Genomic DNA, 18,654 nt, shown 5'->3' with positions numbered 1-18,654 from the left:
AGTTGACTATTTTGTTCCAAATCCACAGGTAAAAATATAGTTTTCTATTTTTAGTACTTGCTAATTCTTTTGTTTTTGAAAGAGATTTCAGTTAACCATGCAACAAAAATACATGTACAGGGTCAGTTAGTTTATCATCTATCTTAACATGTTATATTAACAATTTTTTAGAAAATTTTCTAGTACATTTGGTGGTTATTTTGATGTTCTCTATTCAATTGATGGTTTTTTTGATGGAATCCTTTGTAAATTTTGCCTTGTTTTGTGGTTATTTTGATGTTTTCTGTTGAACGGATGGTTATTTTGATGGGATTAGTCACAAATTTTGTCTTGTCTGCTAGTTACTTTGATGTTCTCTATTCAATTGACAGAATATTAAATAATGATATATTTTTCTGTGTAAGGTATCATTCTAGCGATGATTTCAAGTGTAGAGCTGACGTTATAAAGATGGAGACATCATGAAGGCAAGGAGATTGAAGTATTCTAGGAATTTACGGTTTTGGCAATATAAATTATTTCCCGGATAACTTGTGGAAGCAATTAGTTAGAAGGGGAAAATATATGAAATTTTTGTAATTTGTGACTACTTGGTTTTGTGACTACTTGGTTTTACACTTTTGCTAATCTATTAATATACAGTACTATTTTTTTGTCTTTGTACAAAGTTTGTGGAAACCTACTTTCTTGGTATTGAATTCCCTATTCTTAGTGGGTTTCAACTGACAAAAAACTATATATATATATATGCACTGCAATTTTATAATTTGGATTCTTATTTTCAAAGTAATGCTAGTACTTTGTTTTATTTGGGTTTAAATTGACATAATTTAAATATAAATGCCAATTTAGGGTTGCAACAACTATAAGGAAAAAATGGTAATTCTACAGGTTTTAATTTTTTAAAAATCCAACAGTAACTTCACACATTTGAAACATTATTTTTGATAAAAAACAAGGACAAATTGGTAATTTAATTTTCATAAAAGTTGAGGGCATACTAGTGATTTCATTTTTAAAGAGTGGGTATTTTGGTAATTGATTTTGTTGATAAAAAATTATAAAGTCAAATATGTAAGGGTATTTTCATCTTTTCAATCAAATATTAACAGAAAACACTGACAGAACCTGACAGAGGGTGAAAAAATATCGTTTTGAAACTTAATGGGTGGGAAAGTGTTGTTTTGCCAAACCTTGGGGGTGAAAATGGTTCTCCCCATAAGGAATTGTAAATTATTACTAAAATTTTATCATTGCATCGTTTTATTAATCAATTCACTAAGTTTCATTGCAGTCATCATATGCTCAAACTCAATTGCTCATGAAAAACATGATCGGGATAACAAGAAGCTTCCTCTTGATATCTAGTATTCACGGGCCTAACTTTACTACAGTAACGGATACCGTTAACCCTGTAACTCAAATCCACCGTTCACAGGCCCATTAAGCCCGTAGTGGTATAAAACCACTGGTTAACGACAATTACCCAACTGTAACTTTAGAGAATAATGCCTTGCAACCATTGACTTCAGAAACAATGGATGCAGTGTGAAGTTTAGAGGGTGATTGTAATTGACCCTACAACTATGGCCGAACGACTTTTGCATACCCAAGGTTTATCAAAACGATAGTTGGTACCCAAAAAGTTTTGAAATGACAAATAGGTACCTTCCGTCATGTTCTGTTAGTGATTTTCATTTGATAATAGTGAAAAGACTAAAATGCCCCTAAAAGTTTAATATTTTAGATTTTTATAAATTTAAAAATTTCTAAAAAACCCCATAGGTTTGCTAATTTGCTAAATACCCCAATATATAAAAATTTTATAAAATAACAAAAACACCCCCGCCACTGGCAGTGCCAGATTCCGGCCACCACCGCCGGAATCTGGCCGAAAAATTGCGTTACGACACAGACCCATCAGATCTGTGTCGTACCGCGTAGATCTTTTATTTTCCCCAAGATCCGTGGCTGATCTGGCCGGAAAAGGCCAGATCTAGGCCAGATCTGCCGTTGAGGCCGAAAAAGGCTAGATTGGTGTGTTCGACACAGATCCGATGGGTCTGTGTCTAACACAATTTTTCGGCCAGATTCCGACGGTGGTGGCCGAATCTGGCACTGTGGGTGGCGGGGTGTATTTTTTATTTTATAAAATTTTTATATATTGGGTATTTAGTCAAATTAGCAAACCTATGGGGTTTTTAGAAATTTTAAATTTATAAAAAACTAAAAATAACTTTCAAGGGCATTTTAGTCTTTTTACTATTTTCTACAAAAATCACTAACAGAACATGACGGAAGGTACCCATTATTATTTTAAAATCTTTGGATACCAACTTGTCGTTTCGACAAACGTTGGTATATATATTGGTTCTCCCTACAACTATTAACCGACACTGTTATCGCCATTATCATGTCACTGATTGGATTCCCACGCTAAGTATCAGCATATTTAAACCACTTCATTGAAGGCGCCAAATGGCAATCATATCAGCGGTATGATCAACGAATCTCATCTCAATCCAACGTTCCTCAATTCAACGCCGCTTTTATATTTCCACTTTTATCCGCTCTACTTAATTACTGGATAATTACCTATGAAGAACCAATTCATACCGATTGTCGTTGAATCAACTCGGAAACTGGGTAAACCCATTCTCTATGTTATACTGACATTTGCCACCATCAAAGTATCTCATTCTCTATATTGCTACATGCGAAATCATACGATGTCATCTTCTTCATCAACCTCAACTGCAACTGATCCTGAAACTCTCCGGCGAGACCGAATTCTATCCAGCAAGCTCTACTTCGATGTTCCCCCTTCCAAGGTAACCTATATGTTTTTATATATGAAGTTATTTGTGTTGTTAAATTTCATTTTGGAATGATAATTTTTTATTGTTTGAACGATTAGGTCCCAATGGTTTACTCACCCGCTTACGATATTTCGTTTCTTGGATTAGAGAAGCTGTAAGAGGCTCTGACTTCTTTTTCTTTCAGTTTATGTGATTTTATTTCTATATTATTATTATTATTATTATTTGAACGGATTAGTAAAGAAATGAAAAACAGTATAATCGAGTATAATCAATTTGAAGTACAGAAGAGTTTGATTAACTAGCTTATATATAGGCGTTTTCAATTAGAGCGTGAACATGCTAGTTAAATGTTGTCTTGGTAACAAAAACATGGTGTCTGGACAGGGCAGCTGCCTAATTGTAGCCAATTTAAGCCATTCCCAGAGTTTAGCTTTGGAATTATTTGTTTTGACCTTTTCCAGCCCAAGATAAAATTTAGTCCATTATTGCTCACTGTGAAACAATTTGGACTTACGTATGGTAAACCTTCCATAACAGGATTTTGTGCTGACCATGGATAATGTAAAAAATCCAATTCCATTAAATTTGGTGAATTGTGGACTTAACTTGAGTAGTTAATTGACTGTTTTCTTGACTTTTTCGCGCAATTGATGAAGGCACCCATTTGATTCTTCTAAATGGGGTCGCATATGCCAGTTCCTCAATGTGGATGGTTTGGACAAAAATCGTATTGTTGAGCCAATGGAAGCTTCAACAGAGGATCTCCTTGTGGTAATTTCTATATTTCTCTTTGGCTTCTGTTTAAGATATGCAGTGACACATTATGACTATAGAAGTTGCTATGAAAGTATTTAACTATGTAAGCTAGCATCGAGCTTGTTTTCAAGTGGTTTAGAAGGCAATATGACTTGTAATGGGAAAGTCACACTGTAGGAGTCTGTTCTGAAGAATTATGAAAACTCTGCATAGCATGCAACCAAATTGTGTTAGACACTGTAACAGTTGTAAAGTCCAACTTCAGCTTGATAATATACATAGATATACAGATGGGTCCTTAGTTTATATGCATTATGCGCATGACTTGCCAGTTGGTGCCTTTCATCTCATTCCATAAGTTTTGCCATGGAGATGCAATACTACACAAACTCAGACCAGTCAGTGGTGGTGATAATTTGGAAGGAAATTTTTCTTAGTAGTAGTATATTGTGAGACTTTTAAGTGGTAATGCTGGTCAAAATGCCATGCTTAACTTGGTCTTCTGTAGTAAGGACTTACTAGAGCTGTTATTTTTAGTTTATTTTATATTATTTGGGCTTGATTGTCTTCACCTTCTACTAATTTTATAATTTAGAAACCCAAAAAAAATATGGCTCTCCACCCTCAGAAGTCGCTTTATTTTTCTAGGTAAAGGAGATTAATAAGAAGGGAGTTTCTGAATTCTTCTGGTGAATTCATTCTCTTGATACACTTGGCATGTTTTTAATACTCAAGATAACTGTTCTGAGAGACTGTGATGTGTTTTACGATATTTTTACTTTGGAACCTACTCAATTCTTCAAAGATGGTGATCATATTTTATTTTGCACCAACAAACACCGTTACATCTGAACCAACTAAGTTATGTTATTGCAATTTGCATGAGATGAACAAATGAATACAAAACAATTATGTGCTTACTCACTGTAAAAGTGTTAGGAAACTATGTGCAAAACTTATTGTTTATATGCAATCAGGTACATACAGAATCATATTTGGATAGTCTGAAGAGCAGTGCAAATGTTGCCGCGATAATGGAGGTAATGCATAAGGGTTATATTTGCAGCTATTCTTTACTTCATGATTATTTTCTTTAAGATTGTGGTTCATATTAATCTTATTAATCAAGTGCATATGTCGATGTGCAATTTGAAATGAATTCATTAAATGCCAAAAAAGGGGTGAGTGATGTCATGCCATTCAAAAGGACTACAAAATTAGTTCAATTAAAATGATTTTGGTTTAATGGAATAACCATGCTCACAATTTATAATTTACAGGGTGCTTCTGGCATAATTTAATAGTTTGAGCATGGGATTAAACAATTTCATGTCTTGTGAACAAGATATTTTACTAATTTAATGTGCTACCATGAATAGGTCCCTCCTGTTGCAGTAGTTCCCAATTGTCTTGTGCAGAAGAGTGTTCTTTATCGATTCCGCAAGCAGGTGAACCATCATCTGTCCTGAAATATATTCTCAGTTGGTTTTATTCTTTGAAATTGGATTATGCTGATTATAAGTTTGACTGCAGGTGGGTGGAACCATATTGGCAGGCAATCTTGCAAGAGAGCGAGGATGGGCTATCAATATTGGAGGAGGGTTCCATCACTGTTCTGCTAATAAAGGAGGTGGATTTTGCGCTTATGCAGACATTTCTCTTTGCATACATTATGCCTTCGTTAAGTTAAATATATCGAGGTATTAATACTTCAGCTCAGATGAAATAAATGCAGTGTTGCAATTTTAACTTGGAACTTAGATCTCAGTTGACGATTACCCTTTTATGAAGTTTCTTTTCATCATCATCTCAAATGCAGGGTTATGATAATTGATCTTGATGCACATCAAGGAAATGGTCATGAAAAGGACTTTTCTGATGACGGTAGGTCACTTATTTGTCCTGATGGTGCTTTTATTTAATATTTTCTTTGGAATCTCAACGATGTCATTTGTTCTAACAGAGCGAGTTTATATTTTGGATATGTACAACCCTGGAATATATCCGTTTGTAAGTTGCAAGCTCCTAAAATTAAGCTACTGATTCTTTGAATTCAGTTTCTAGTTTTTTCTCATGCAGCTATTTTAGATTTAATCCTTCATTTCTCTTTCTTACCACTTATATATTGCTCTTTATCTATGTTTTAATGTCATTCTAAGATATTAATTGTTTCTTTTAGTAAAGATTCTTATTGCTCTTCTTTTCCTCTCGCTCTTGTAATTTCACTGTTAGGATTATGAGGCGAGGAGGTACATAGATCAGAAGGTTGAAGTAGTGGTAAGCTTTGCAATCTTATTTTGAAAAGTGAATCATATCTGTTTTGTTCTTCTCCTCCAATAATATTTCGCTTTTCTTAAAATTGAGCAGACTGGGACAACAACAGATGAGTACCTAAAGAAATTAGATGATGCACTTGAGGTATAAATGGCTTTTGCTTATAACATGTCTCACCTGTTGTTCTCTCCTTGATTCTGACAATTTAAGCTTTTGGTTGTGTCTCCTTTAGGAGCTTTCTACAGACCAGTGTAATACAGTGTCTTGCTGTTTCCCTCCAATAATATTGCCTTTTCGTATGGCAGTTGTGGGGTCTTTTAGGTTTCAACTTCTATCTGAGCGCCATTACCATCTTTTTGATACATGTTTGCCACCTGACATGCATTATTTGTATGTATGACCTTGGCATTCATTTCTTGGTCAAAAATGCTGTTTTGGAATGTAGTTTGCCCACTTTATGGTCACAGTTTTGCTGTTGACTGGAATGTACTCTTGCTTTTCCAATTTTTTTTTTGGTACCTTTCGGGATTTTTTTTGCCTCTCTTCGGTCTTGTTAACAATTATTTCTGTGGTTGTTGAATTTCACTGATTAAATAGTGAGAACAATAGCATTTTGTTTCTGGACATAGAGAATATTATAGTTGTAAATGATTATAGTGTTAATACCGCAAGAAAGAGTTGAAAAAATCTCTTTTGGAGCTCTGTGGCATTGATATTATTGATTTCTTTATTTTAGGTTGCTGGACGTAAGTTTGATCCTGAGCTAGTAGTTTACAATGCTGGCACTGATATCTTAGATGGGGATCCACTGGGCAGGTTAAAGGTAAAATTTGGTTGTTGGATACTGCACCCTATTATGAAGCAAATTTATTGAACTCAACGTTTGGGCTCATGATGAGACTCGGAGGTTTATCATTTGACAGTTCATCAAAGAATGGTGTTGAAAGAATCTTTACAATGAGAATATTTTTCCAATCTAATGCTAGTTAAATAGTTATTATAATTGCTGCAAAGAATGAATGAGCATGTTCTTTATGAAGTCAGTTACCTATATTGTGTGTGAGTTCCCTCCAATATGATAATTAACTACAAGGTTCATGCTGTGCTTATGCTGCTGCAGATTAGTCCCGAGGGGATAGCTGCTAGAGATGAGAAGGTCTTCAGATTTGCTCGCTCAAGAAACATTCCTATAGTCATGCTCACATCAGGTCACCGGATTTGAAACTTAGATATACTGTGTTGATAAATTCTATGTTTCTCTGTTCGTGTTTGTTAATGCTATTTATGAATATGTGAATGCGTGCTTACATTCTCAGCCAGTGTTGAGGAACTGGCTCTTTTCAGCTAAGAACCATCTCTTAATTCTCATATTGTGCCTTGTGGCTTGTCAATATGATCAACCTAGTGTTTAGGCCTTCTGATCATCTCTCACTGAGACTCATAATGGAGCTGATGATCAGATTACTTACTAAGTTCCCGCAATTTCTCTGTGAAATTTTACCTGCTCATAGTAAATGGATAAATAACAAACTTGCCAATTATTTAAAACATATTGGTCTCTGGCTATATTTCTTGTATTGGATAGTTGAAGCTTTTACCCTTGAAGTTATTGTATACAACTTACTTCCACAGCTCATAATGGTCCGACATGTTGCTGATAATTTATCATGAAATCATTGGTGGTTGTATTTATCTCTTGGGTGTTCGATGTTTCAGGTGGTTATATGAAGTCCAGTGCCAGAATTATAGCAGATTCAATAATAAATCTCTCGAGAAAACGCCTTATAGATTTGGGGAGTTCCCGGTGAAGCTCTAGATGCAGTTAAAAGGCCATTTCTCTATGCCATATGGATCATATTCATATGGGGAAATAGAAAAACACCAAACGTTTCACCTTTGTTTATTATCGTATAAATCTGAAGCAAATTTGTGTTAAAGCTCTACCTTAGTTATGTCTTATGTATATATTGGAATTTAAAGAGGGCAAAGGAAAAAAGACATGACGGTGATTCAGTTATATTGCTGTGGTAAATGTATGAAATTACTCCCTTGTATATTGTTTTCTTCAATTCTAAGTCTGTTTGAAAATGAAAAAGTGATAATAATGGAATTATTAGAAATGTTACTGATATAATTTTAAAACAAATCAATAAAAAACTAGTTGAGACAAACTTATTTTCTCTAAGTGGTCGAGTGATTCGATTGAGACTATTGAGTGTATTATTCAAGAGGTTTTGAGTTCGAGTCTCTCTTTGATTGCTAATAGGGGTAGTCACTGGATCTTTTATTTGATTAATAGTTTAGGGTCTCGAAAAATTAATTAAGATGTGCGTAGGTTGGTAACAAATTTTTTGTCCCATAAGTAATCATGAATTAGAAAAAAAAAAAAAAAAAGAAGAGGTAAGCACATTCCTTCAAATCCAAGATTCACCATATTTTTACCTAATATTTCTTTTATTAAAATTAGGACAGTAATTGACATGTGCACATTGTCATATGATGTATGTTAGAGGATAATACCAACAGCTGAATTATTCTTTAAGACAGGTCTCATGTTTTAAATCTAGATAAATTTTAATTTTCTCTGATATGAATTATATTTAAATAATACTCTCTACTTTATTGAGGTCTGTTATATGGAGTGTTGATGTGAAATGAATTTATTTTTAAAGAATTACGAATCTTGTAGGAGGCATGAAGCCGGTCGGGTAATCGCTTCAGGTAGCCGGCACATTATAAATTGAATTTTTAAATAATTTGATAGGATTGTTCTACCCTTTTTATATTACAATTACTGTTTAAAGTCTTACTTACGCTAGATTAATAAAAAACAAAGCTATAATCATATTTTCCAATTATTATTACCAAGTAGAAGGCTGTGCTGATTATTATCACTGAAATTAATTAATTATTATTCCCGTCACTTCTTTCCTCTCTACCATCTAACTCTCTTCACAATTTTATTTTCTCCTCCCAGTCTCTCTCTTTCTTTCCAGTTTCCCCCACTTGCATTGTTAGCATCGGCAGACCGGCATCTCCTCTCTCTCGTACCAACCTCAACTCTTAACCTGCGCCACCGTATCCCCTGCAATGTTCTCAACATCACTGTCCTCTCTCTTGCTCTTCTTCTGCTTCGCTTCTATCTCACTCGCTACTAAACTCACTGACTTGGACCAGTTTCCTCTCACTGACTTGAACGCCACCGTTTCTAATATTTCTGTTCCTAAACCGGATAGTTTTGCTGATATAATCGATCGAGCTCTCGAGAAAGAGTTCACTGAGAATGAACAGATTGAAGGTTTCTTACTCTAATCTTTATTTTCTTCATTCAGTTGTCAACTCAGCTTAACTCATACTTACTTTTCTTTGGAACTTTTTCTTTGTTTGTTTGCCGAGAAAAAGCAGCAACCTGGAAATATATTATAGTTTCTTCTCAACTGACTTAATAGAACTATTTTTGGGTTATATTTTAGCAACGAAAAAGAAATCTAGAACTGAACAAATTTAGATCTAGAGGTAGTCTTCTTCATAAAATTTCCGAACTGCTCAAAGCTTAAAATTCATGTTGCCAAACAAAGCTTTGAGATTTTTATTCTATGTATAGATTTAATGATAAATTTATATATTGCTTCTGGGTAATTTTTGAACATGTTATTGGGATATGATCTTTATTTCCAAAATCAGTTTTCCTTTTTTTTTTTTATCTTACTTTGATTAGCTGGCTTACATCTTGTGGGTACTTGGGTTAAGGTTGGTAATCCCTGATTATTTAATGCTGCACTGTCTTAAAGCCTGCTGCTTGAAATATAATTAGAGGTTCAGTAGCAAAGCTTGTGTGAAGTGTTCTCTTTTGTTGATTGCTCGATTAAGAGGAAACTCTTGGATATCAGTTTTTGGTCAATTGCAATATACCAACCTTCTAGATTTTTTCTTTTCTTTTGTGGGTGTCCACCTGTGGTCTAATAGTTTTATTATTATTAGAATTTATGTGGCCTTGAGCTGCTATATTCTTTGCTTCTTCTGTTTTTTTATCCTCTCAGTACAGAATTCAGACTTCTTATTTTTTGCAGCGAATGATTCTGGAAGCTTTAACAACAGTGTAGCTGGTCAGCAGGTTGGTGGCATTGTCTACTTTTGGGTTTTTAAATGTCAATTTCTTTAAAGAACTGTGTTTATTAGGATTTATAACTGTAGGATTTATGGATCTTCTTAATTTCAGTAACAGTGCATATTGTTATTATTTGCTTACAAATTTGATATAGCTTCCTTTGACAATTAATTGGCTGCAAAAATAGCATTCTTTTCTAGGACGTATTTTAGCTTGAAGCATTTGCTAAATATATCTTCTCTACATTTTTGTGTTGATCAGGCAGTTTTAGAAACTGTAGCAAGAGTTAAGCCGAAGAAAAATGACACAAAAGAGGAAAAGTATATGCTTCTATCTTTTGTCATAGTAGATTTCATGTATAAATTCCAATAATTTGCATTTGTATTTAGAGTAGTGAATGTTCATTCTCAATGAGAATTCTGCTTCACTGATTGGAAAGTTTCAGAATTCTTACACTTCTTTTTTCCTCATTTTAGATCATTTAAACTTCATGATGTTTTTAATCTGGATAATGATAATGGCGCCGAAGAGACACCAACGCTAATAGATCGCAAGGTAGCATTCTGTTTTAGAAATTCTCTCCTTTGATCTTTATAATATAATTATGATTACAAACTGACTCTTATTTGTTTTCAGGATAATATTTTCATTATATCTAATTTTAAATCAAAATACCCTGTGCTGCAGCTAGATTTAAGGTAAGCTTGCAATTGACATAGTTTTGTCAGAATCAAATTTCTATACCTAAGTTGTAAGCTGATCAAACATTTCTTCTCACTTTTGGTAGGTTGATATCAGATTTGGTGGTCGTCATTGTGTCTGCAGCATGTGGTGGCATCGCATTTGCATGTGCTGGACAGCCGGTCTGATTAAATTGATATAAGCTTAATTGATGATTTTATTATAGAATCTGTCTGAAAGTCTCTGGATATTGATTGCCTGACAGAATAGTTAACCTTGCTAATATATACAGGTGATAACAGGATATTTACTAGCAGGATCCGTTATTGGACCTGGAGGGTTTAGCTTTGTTAGTGAAATGGTGCAAGTATGTTACTTGTTTTAATTAACAATCTCACAGTTTTGCTTCTTACATACCACTTCCTCTCGAATATATTTTGATGATCCTTTTCATAGTATTAAATGATTCTTCTGGTAAAGTAAGCCTTTCATGTATGAGATGAGTAGTGATGAATCAATTTATATTGAAAATTGTTTTTTTTTTTATATGTCATCTCAAAGTAATTTAATTTTATATTGTTTTTCTTCTCATCTGTCATCTCAAAGTAATTTAATTTTATAATCTTTTCAGAACTTAATTAAAGTCTCGACACATTTCACTTACTTCCAAGTGGCCTTTAGTGTTGCAATTTAAAAGTTTCAACTTTCAACAATCCAAGTTATTCAATTTTTTTTATTTTTTTTTTTTGAATGCTTGTGGCTTTTTCCTAACATGAATGACACCTTTATAAAATGATTAATGGTATTAATTAGGAATTATAGTAATCAACTGTCGCATGATTGACCTTTTTTTGTACAAACTGTTAGTAGCTGAAGATACCATTCCGTGACATCTTTTGAGATGATTTGTTTTTCTCTGCACTTATTCGCTTGGTTGTGTGTTGGGTTTTCCTATTACGATTACATATCAATGAAAAAATATTTTTCTTTTATGAGATTACTTACATGTGCTATTTTCTACACTTGGATTTATTCATGCAGGTTGAAACAGTGGCTCAATTTGGTGTTATTTTTCTTCTTTTTGCATTGGGCCTAGAGTTCTCTACGGCAAAGGTTTATGCTCTCACATGTTGTTTTGTTTCTTTCTTTTTGCTTCACTTGACGTATTTCAATTTTATTGTTAACATCATGATTCAAATTTTATCCTTTTTAATTGTAGCTTCGAGTTGTTAGAGCAGTTGCTATTTTGGGAGGTCTGCTTCAAATTTTCTTGTTTATGTTCTTGTGTGGAATTACGGCCTTGGTATGTTCAATTTTTCTTACAAAATTGTTATGTAAATTGCTGAGTGTTGATATTCTTTTTACCTGTGGACGGATTATTTAACACTTAGTTGAATCCAGAGGAAAATGATAAAAGCTATTTGAATTACAAATAAAATAATTAGAAAATTAAAAAAAAAAAGAAACTAGTATATGGAAGGAAGGCTGTAGAGAATCTTTTTAATGTGACTAACTTGGAACTGGACTGTGTGGGCTTGATTAAATCTCATCAGCTTCCTGACCTGCTTTTAAGTTTTGATTGTTTAGTATGGGTTATGTTGACTTTTCATTAATGGAATAAGGCTGCCATGTTAATTCAATGACAAGTAATCAATAATGGTATCATTTGGTTTAATAGGGAATCATATTTTCTATTACATTTATTTCTGGAATCAAAGTAGTATGATATTGGACGAGCTGTGTTCCAAAGGCAGGTCTTTGTTTTACTATTGGCCTCTGAAGTTGCATTCTGTATACATCCTGACCTTAAAGTTTGGGTTTGTTCATGGGGCAATGGTCCACTTTCTGTGGTTACAAATAGAGCTATGTTCTCATACTGATCTCTTTTTGTCTTGTATTCTTTTCTAAATGTAGACTATGTTACACAATGTTTCTCATTCTCAATGCTGCAGTTCTGATTGGATGCTGTTTGCAGTTATTTGGAGTTAAACCTTCAGAGGGGATATTTGTCGGCGCGTTTCTTTCAATGTCTTCAACAGCAGTGGTAAAATGTCACATGATACACTTGCATGCACTTTCTACTCCTTTAGATCTTTATTGGTATGTAGTGCTTTTATTAAAATCTTACATCATTTTGACCACAGGTTTTAAAGTTTCTGATGGAAAAGAATTCCTCTAGTGCTCTTCATGGGCAAGTCACAATTGGCACCCTTATTCTACAGGTATTTATTTGCTTCTCCTCATCCTGTTTTATCCATTTCTATTTTAAGTGTTCCATTTATGCTTTCTGGTTCACATTTTATGAATTTGTATCTTTACTTTATCTTTGATCACTCTCGGGTGTTGAGAAGTTTTTAAACTTTCAGGATTGTGCTGTGGGCTTGCTGTTTGCATTGCTTCCAGTTCTGGGTGGGACTTCTGGTGTTCTTCAAGGAATGATATCCATCACCAAACTGTAAGATGGAAACTTGCCAAAAATTGCCTGTTTGTGGTCTCATTTTCTTCATTTCTTGAGTTTACTTTAAGGGTCTGCTTGGGAGTTTTATGGTAGTGGTTATGAGGGTAAACCATCGAAACGGTTTTGAGGGTAAACCATCGAAACGGTTATGAGGGTAAACCATCGTAGCGGTTTTGAGGGGCTTTTAGTAGCGGTTTTTAAAACACCCAACTTGTGCTTAGGAGTTTATTTTCCAACGGTTCTGACAGTTTTTTAAATTGATAAATTTATATATATGCCCATAAAAATTCCCTAACTTAAACATTTAAATGAAGAGAAGTACAAATCAGTAAATTACAATGTTGTCTATCTTTCGCTTTCTTCACACAATCACAACCAAACAAAGTTAAAACACTCTCTCTTTTGCTGAATTAACTTTGATAAATACAGATAATGCCTACATTATTTGTTTTTATTTTCTTTCTCTCCAATCAAACAAGAGGACAAAAACACCCAGGTACTTATGCAACCAATAAAAACAATATGGTAATATATCATTTTCATGTCACACTCACACATGTGATTCAGTTTACAAGGGTCTATTTACGAGATATTCATCATCTCCAACCAACAATTAATGTTAGGAACAAACACCAGTTTCTGCATATGACAGCTTTATGATTCCAGATTGCCAGTGCTCAATCCTCTGTTTTCTTTTGGTTTATAGTGGCATGGTAAACCCAAACAAAAAATGAGAGAGAAAGAGAAAAACAAACCTTGTTGAGAGAATTGAAGAAGCTGGAGAAGGAAGAATCAAATGAAATGCCAGTCTTTTCCTTTGGCCCTCTATTCTGTGACTTTTTTTTTTTTTTTTTGCAGCAAAGGGATTATAGTATATCACGGAATAATAGTAGAAATGAGTTTTTTTGGGATAAAATTTTTAAACCAGCCAAAACACCTCGATTTGGGGTGTTTTATAAACCCCTCAAAAATACACTACACTGGTTTTGGGGGCTTTTTAAACCAGTCAAAACTAGTCTATAAAAAATCTGGCAAATAATGGTTTTAGAACACCTCAAAACCAGTCTAATTAAAAACCCCTCAAAACCAGTGAAAAAAAACTCCCAAGTAGACCCTAAAACAATTCATCCATGGGTCTATTTCACTTTTCCATGTTCTGTGCTGTACAAACTATTCGGAAAGTTGCAGGTATAAATATTTCGTCCTATTATAACTGGACTGTGAGGCTCCTGTTTCACTTTGAATTTGAGGCTTTGATCTAAGAGGAGAAGGAAATCACTTTGAAGTTCAAATGCTCTGAAATTTATTGGATCAATTTTTACTGCCTCATTTTCCTACGAGGATTCTTTCCAATCAATGAATTAACAATGTTAAAAAGAAGTAATTTCTTATCCAAATTACACAGAAAATTTCATCATTTATCTTAGATTTTCTTTTCTCTGTCTCTCTGTCTCTCTTTTTTTTTTACCTGCAATCTGAACTCTGGGCATTGTATTGTATTATGGATAATTATGTGGCATAAATGTAAAGTTGGGCCAGTCTTTCCTTGTATGTTTAACTTCCACATGCCTGTTGAAGACCATGAAACATCAGCCTCATGTTAATGGTAGACAAAATTTCCGAGGAAAATTGCCTCTGTAATAATCCCAATGTTGTTTAGAGATCCAACAATTAAGACTGAAACAGAACTTTTAGTTTTATGAACAGGATGGACTTGTAAACTTAACTGATATCAAAAGACACATACCCTAATATAATTAAGGCTCAAGAAATAAGGCATTATATCAAGGTTTCCAAACCCAATAAAAAACAATATAATTAGGAGGTATACCAGAATTATAAATTCCATTATATGTTTCTAAGAATCAAACGTGGGCATAATTGGGTGTTTTTTCGTGCTTTACAGGTGTAAGTATTGAACTTGTCTGTAAGTTATGACTAACTAATTGTCCTTTTGACCAGGTTGGTTGTGTTGATTGCTTTTTTGGCTTCTTTGTCAGTATTATCTCGAACTTGTGTTCCTTGGTTTCTAAAGCTGATGATAAGCCTATCGTCACAGGTACAGATTTTTATTTAAAGTAGAATCCACCAACTCTTCTTGTTTTGTAATTGACAAACATGTATATATGTGAGTGAGTAGATGTTTTACTTTGATCTATCTAATGACTTACATGCTTATTTGTGCAGACCAATGAACTCTATCAATTGGCATCAGTTGCATTCTGCTTGCTTGTAGCCTGGGTTTGTTTCACTTACTAATTCTTGATCGATCTAGTATATTTAATTTACTTTGGCATGCAGAATAATCCTATTGGTCCACTCACCTTTTTTACTTGGTAGATACCTTCAATTCTTTTACTTTGTGATTAGAGAAAACAATATCATTTAAACAATATATACGTATATTAACATCTGATTGTAAATTTGATGGCAAATGTTTTACTTGTGGAATTACAGTTAAGCTCTTGAGATGAGTGTTTGCTTTGTGGTCGCAAAACCTAGCTTTATTTTGTCGAGTTAGAATATTCCTTTGATAGTTTTCGTTAAAAAATTGCAATGATGATTTTTTTTCTATTGTAAATAGGTATATGGTTACAATTTTAAGTGTCTGTGTGTTATGTAACAAGGACACTGTATGGTTACTGAAACTTCATGAAGATAGTTAGTGCAGAGTTTGGTTATGAAGAATAAAATACTACACTACTGGTGCATCTGCCTTGGCAGAAAAGGCTTTAATTTGGCTGTTTGTGTCTCTTGGTTGTTGGTTACTTTTGAATAAGTCTTTATAGTTGGTCTGTTATTCTCTTCAAAAGATCCTGAGAATCAGGTCTTTACATTCTCTTAACCATACTTTGGATAGACCACTACCCTTCTATGGTCCAAAATGCACATAATGAACTTGATAGGTTCTTGGATAATTTTAAGCTAGTAACACAAGCGAAATCATTCGGATGACTTGCTTAGTGAACTGTTATCTAATTGATTCTATGATTTCAGTGTAGTGATAAGCTAGGCCTTAGTCTGGAACTGGGGTCTTTTGCCGCTGGAGTAATGATATCAACAACTGATCTTGCTCAGCATACACTAGAACAAGTAAGATAACATGTATTTTTCTATTATGTCTGAAAAATTTCTGTGCTTTAATTATGCTCCCGATATGTATGCATGCATCTGTAATGTTATTCTGTTGTCAATGGTTGCTATGTTCCTTGCATGCATTCAAGTGTGCCACGTCCGCAACAGAAATGGTTTGTCGTTCTTTGTTTAATTATGCTGGATGCTTGTGTGCATGATGGGGACTCTTTGCAGAAAACAAGCTCCAAGAGTAATGTAATATTATTGATTCCTGCTAGAATCTGTCCAGAATTTACTTAAGATAGTAGAAACTTGTAGTTCTTCACGTGGTTGTTTCTATGGTTTCACAAAGAAGTATGTTTTAGAATTCATCTGACAGGCTATTTCTCTTTGTTCTCTTCAATTAGTTTTAGTTCTTGTACAGTAAATCATAATGTTGGAGTCAAAAGTTTGTGGTCTCAACTTTTAAACCTTGCGTGCGCAATGTGTTATATGGTTGTTGTCCGTCTATTGTTGCCTTTCATGTTGAGGTTCCTGATATGAAAATTTGGATACATTAGTTTTTCCCTCTCTGAGCAGCCAATTGAAGTTTTTGAAATGTGCAGGTCGAACCTATTCGCAACTTCTTTGCTGCTCTCTTCCTTGCTAGCATTGGGATGCTGATCCATGTTCATTTTCTTTGGAATCACATTGACATATTATTAGCCTCTGTCATATTAGTGATCATCATAAAGACAACTGTAGTCACCACAGTTGTCAAGGGATTTGGTTACAACAACAAGACCTCTGTTCTTGTAAGATATTTTGTGATGGCGTAATGGTTGCTTGCTATCTTTTTGAGTATTTTGGTACTTGAAGAAACCTGATTCGGTGCACTTGTGTAGGCTGGAATGTCTCTGGCACAGATAGGGGAATTTGCATTTATTCTCCTTAGCCGTGCTTCTAATCTGCATCTGGTTGAGGTTAGTACTGTAAATCATTTAGTCATGACAGTGCTTAAGCAGAAATACATCCCTCGCTTAATTTTTTTGCTACAAAAATGGTTTCTGTGTATTCTTCACATTTTAGAAACTGAGGTCCTTCATAGTGTATGTCAGATGTTTTAACTCTTAGCTTTTAGCGGGAAAGTATGTGAAACTATGAGCTACTATAGAGCTTAACTTTTGACCATTTGCAGGGGACATTGTACCTGCTGCTTCTTGGGACAACAGCTCTGAGCCTGGTATGACAATCATTCAATAATGTTCAAGGAATATGATGTGAAGTTTGTAGAATTTATGCATGCCAATTTCAAATAATGTTACATTGGATTTTCGTTCTCCCCAAGTGTTTGTTAATGAACAAAGGGTTATCTTGTGATTGTGAAGGTTTTGGTAGTCTTAACTTGATATAATTGACGAATTTGTGCCATCTGAGGTGATCCAACTCCTGCAAAATATATGGGAAATGATGATGATTGTTTGTGGAACAATAATTCCTTCAGGTTATGAGTCAATTGCAAACATTAATCATTGCAGGTGACAACTCCTCTGCTTTTCAAGTTAATTCCTTCTATTGTACATCTTGGGGTGCTGTTACGGTGGTTCTCCCCTGACAGTGCTGTTGAGGTAATCGCCAATCTTAGAATTAAATATTCTAGGCACCGTGTCTTTGTAGTTTTGCTTTACACGAAGCTTAATTGTTCTTATATCTAAAGCTATCTTGAATATGGTTTTGACTCCCAGATGGGATTTAAAGGGGATAACCTTCGATCAGAAAGTGGGAAGCAGCGAGTTACCCTTCTTCCCATTTCGACTCTGGAAGAATCCCATGATTCATGAATATGAAGTGGAAAGGGAATTGCTAGTTTTTCTTGACAAGTATTTCTTACTGAGGCTTCCACTGTGCAAAGAGGACATAGACGTACTATTTTGTTTACTTAAAGCTGTGTGTTACCAGGGGGATCAGATATCAACCAAATGAAATTGGCCCTCCAAAATGGAAGATAAGGAAGAGGTAATCCACTAACAAATGAGAGTACTAACTGATTTTCTTGTACCTGGAATTGGATCATCATTCTTTTTCCAACAGTTTCCCTTTTTTTTTTCAATTGTATCATAGTTTCCAGCTTGTAATTCAGAATCAATATTCATAGTTGATAGCTATTCTTTGCTAAGCGTAAGCTGTTTTTTCTAGCCAAGTGTATTGGTTTTTATTCAAGTTTTTGAAGAGCAATGACCACTGCCCAAATAATTCCTAGCGAAATTGCAGCCCCAGTCAATACATACAAGACACATTAAAAAGCCATTTATTACATGGCTTGAAACAACTGAATTTTTGGATTTTTCACGTTAAAAAGCCATTTATTACATGGCTTGAGACAACTGAATTTTTGGATTTTTTTTTTACATTTATTTCCCTACAATGTTTGACTTTTACAATTCATACGGAAGATATTACATTAGAGTTGGCAAACTGTCATTTAGTCCACACTTATTTTG

At 34.2% G+C, this 18,654-nt stretch overlaps 2 protein-coding genes across 2 annotated transcripts; both read left to right on the top strand.

Annotated features, from left to right (window-relative positions):
- The first annotated feature begins 2,551 nt into the window (after positions 1–2,551).
- Positions 2,552–7,921, top strand: LOC116143229 (histone deacetylase 2). The gene is made up of 13 exons (XM_031428678.1): positions 2,552–2,831; positions 2,918–2,973; positions 3,479–3,593; positions 4,556–4,618; positions 4,958–5,026; positions 5,112–5,278; positions 5,398–5,462; positions 5,542–5,588; positions 5,811–5,852; positions 5,943–5,996; positions 6,589–6,675; positions 6,973–7,060; positions 7,569–7,921. Exons 1-13 carry the CDS (start codon positions 2,598–2,600, stop codon positions 7,658–7,660), a joined length of 1,179 nt encoding a protein of 392 aa, XP_031284538.1. The 5' UTR covers positions 2,552–2,597; the 3' UTR covers positions 7,661–7,921.
- Positions 7,922–8,781: 860 nt separating this feature from the next.
- LOC116143281 (K(+) efflux antiporter 6) lies at positions 8,782–18,034 on the top strand. The gene is made up of 20 exons (XM_031428743.1): positions 8,782–9,150; positions 9,923–9,966; positions 10,222–10,280; positions 10,437–10,515; positions 10,597–10,658; positions 10,748–10,823; positions 10,934–11,008; positions 11,683–11,754; positions 11,861–11,944; positions 12,617–12,685; positions 12,786–12,863; positions 13,008–13,096; positions 15,062–15,158; positions 15,287–15,340; positions 16,097–16,192; positions 16,780–16,968; positions 17,059–17,136; positions 17,352–17,396; positions 17,692–17,781; positions 17,899–18,034. Exons 1-20 carry the CDS (start codon positions 8,943–8,945, stop codon positions 17,992–17,994), a joined length of 1,740 nt encoding a protein of 579 aa, XP_031284603.1. The 5' UTR covers positions 8,782–8,942; the 3' UTR covers positions 17,995–18,034.
- The last annotated feature ends 620 nt before the right edge of the window (positions 18,035–18,654 follow it).

The sequence above is a fragment of the Pistacia vera genome, unplaced genomic scaffold (assembly GCF_008641045.1).
Source record: "Pistacia vera cultivar Batoury unplaced genomic scaffold, PisVer_v2 Contig427, whole genome shotgun sequence".
NCBI lineage: Eukaryota > Viridiplantae > Streptophyta > Magnoliopsida > Sapindales > Anacardiaceae > Pistacia > Pistacia vera.
The sequence above is the reverse complement of the archived record's forward strand: the minus strand, read 5'-3'. Positions and strand labels throughout refer to the sequence as shown.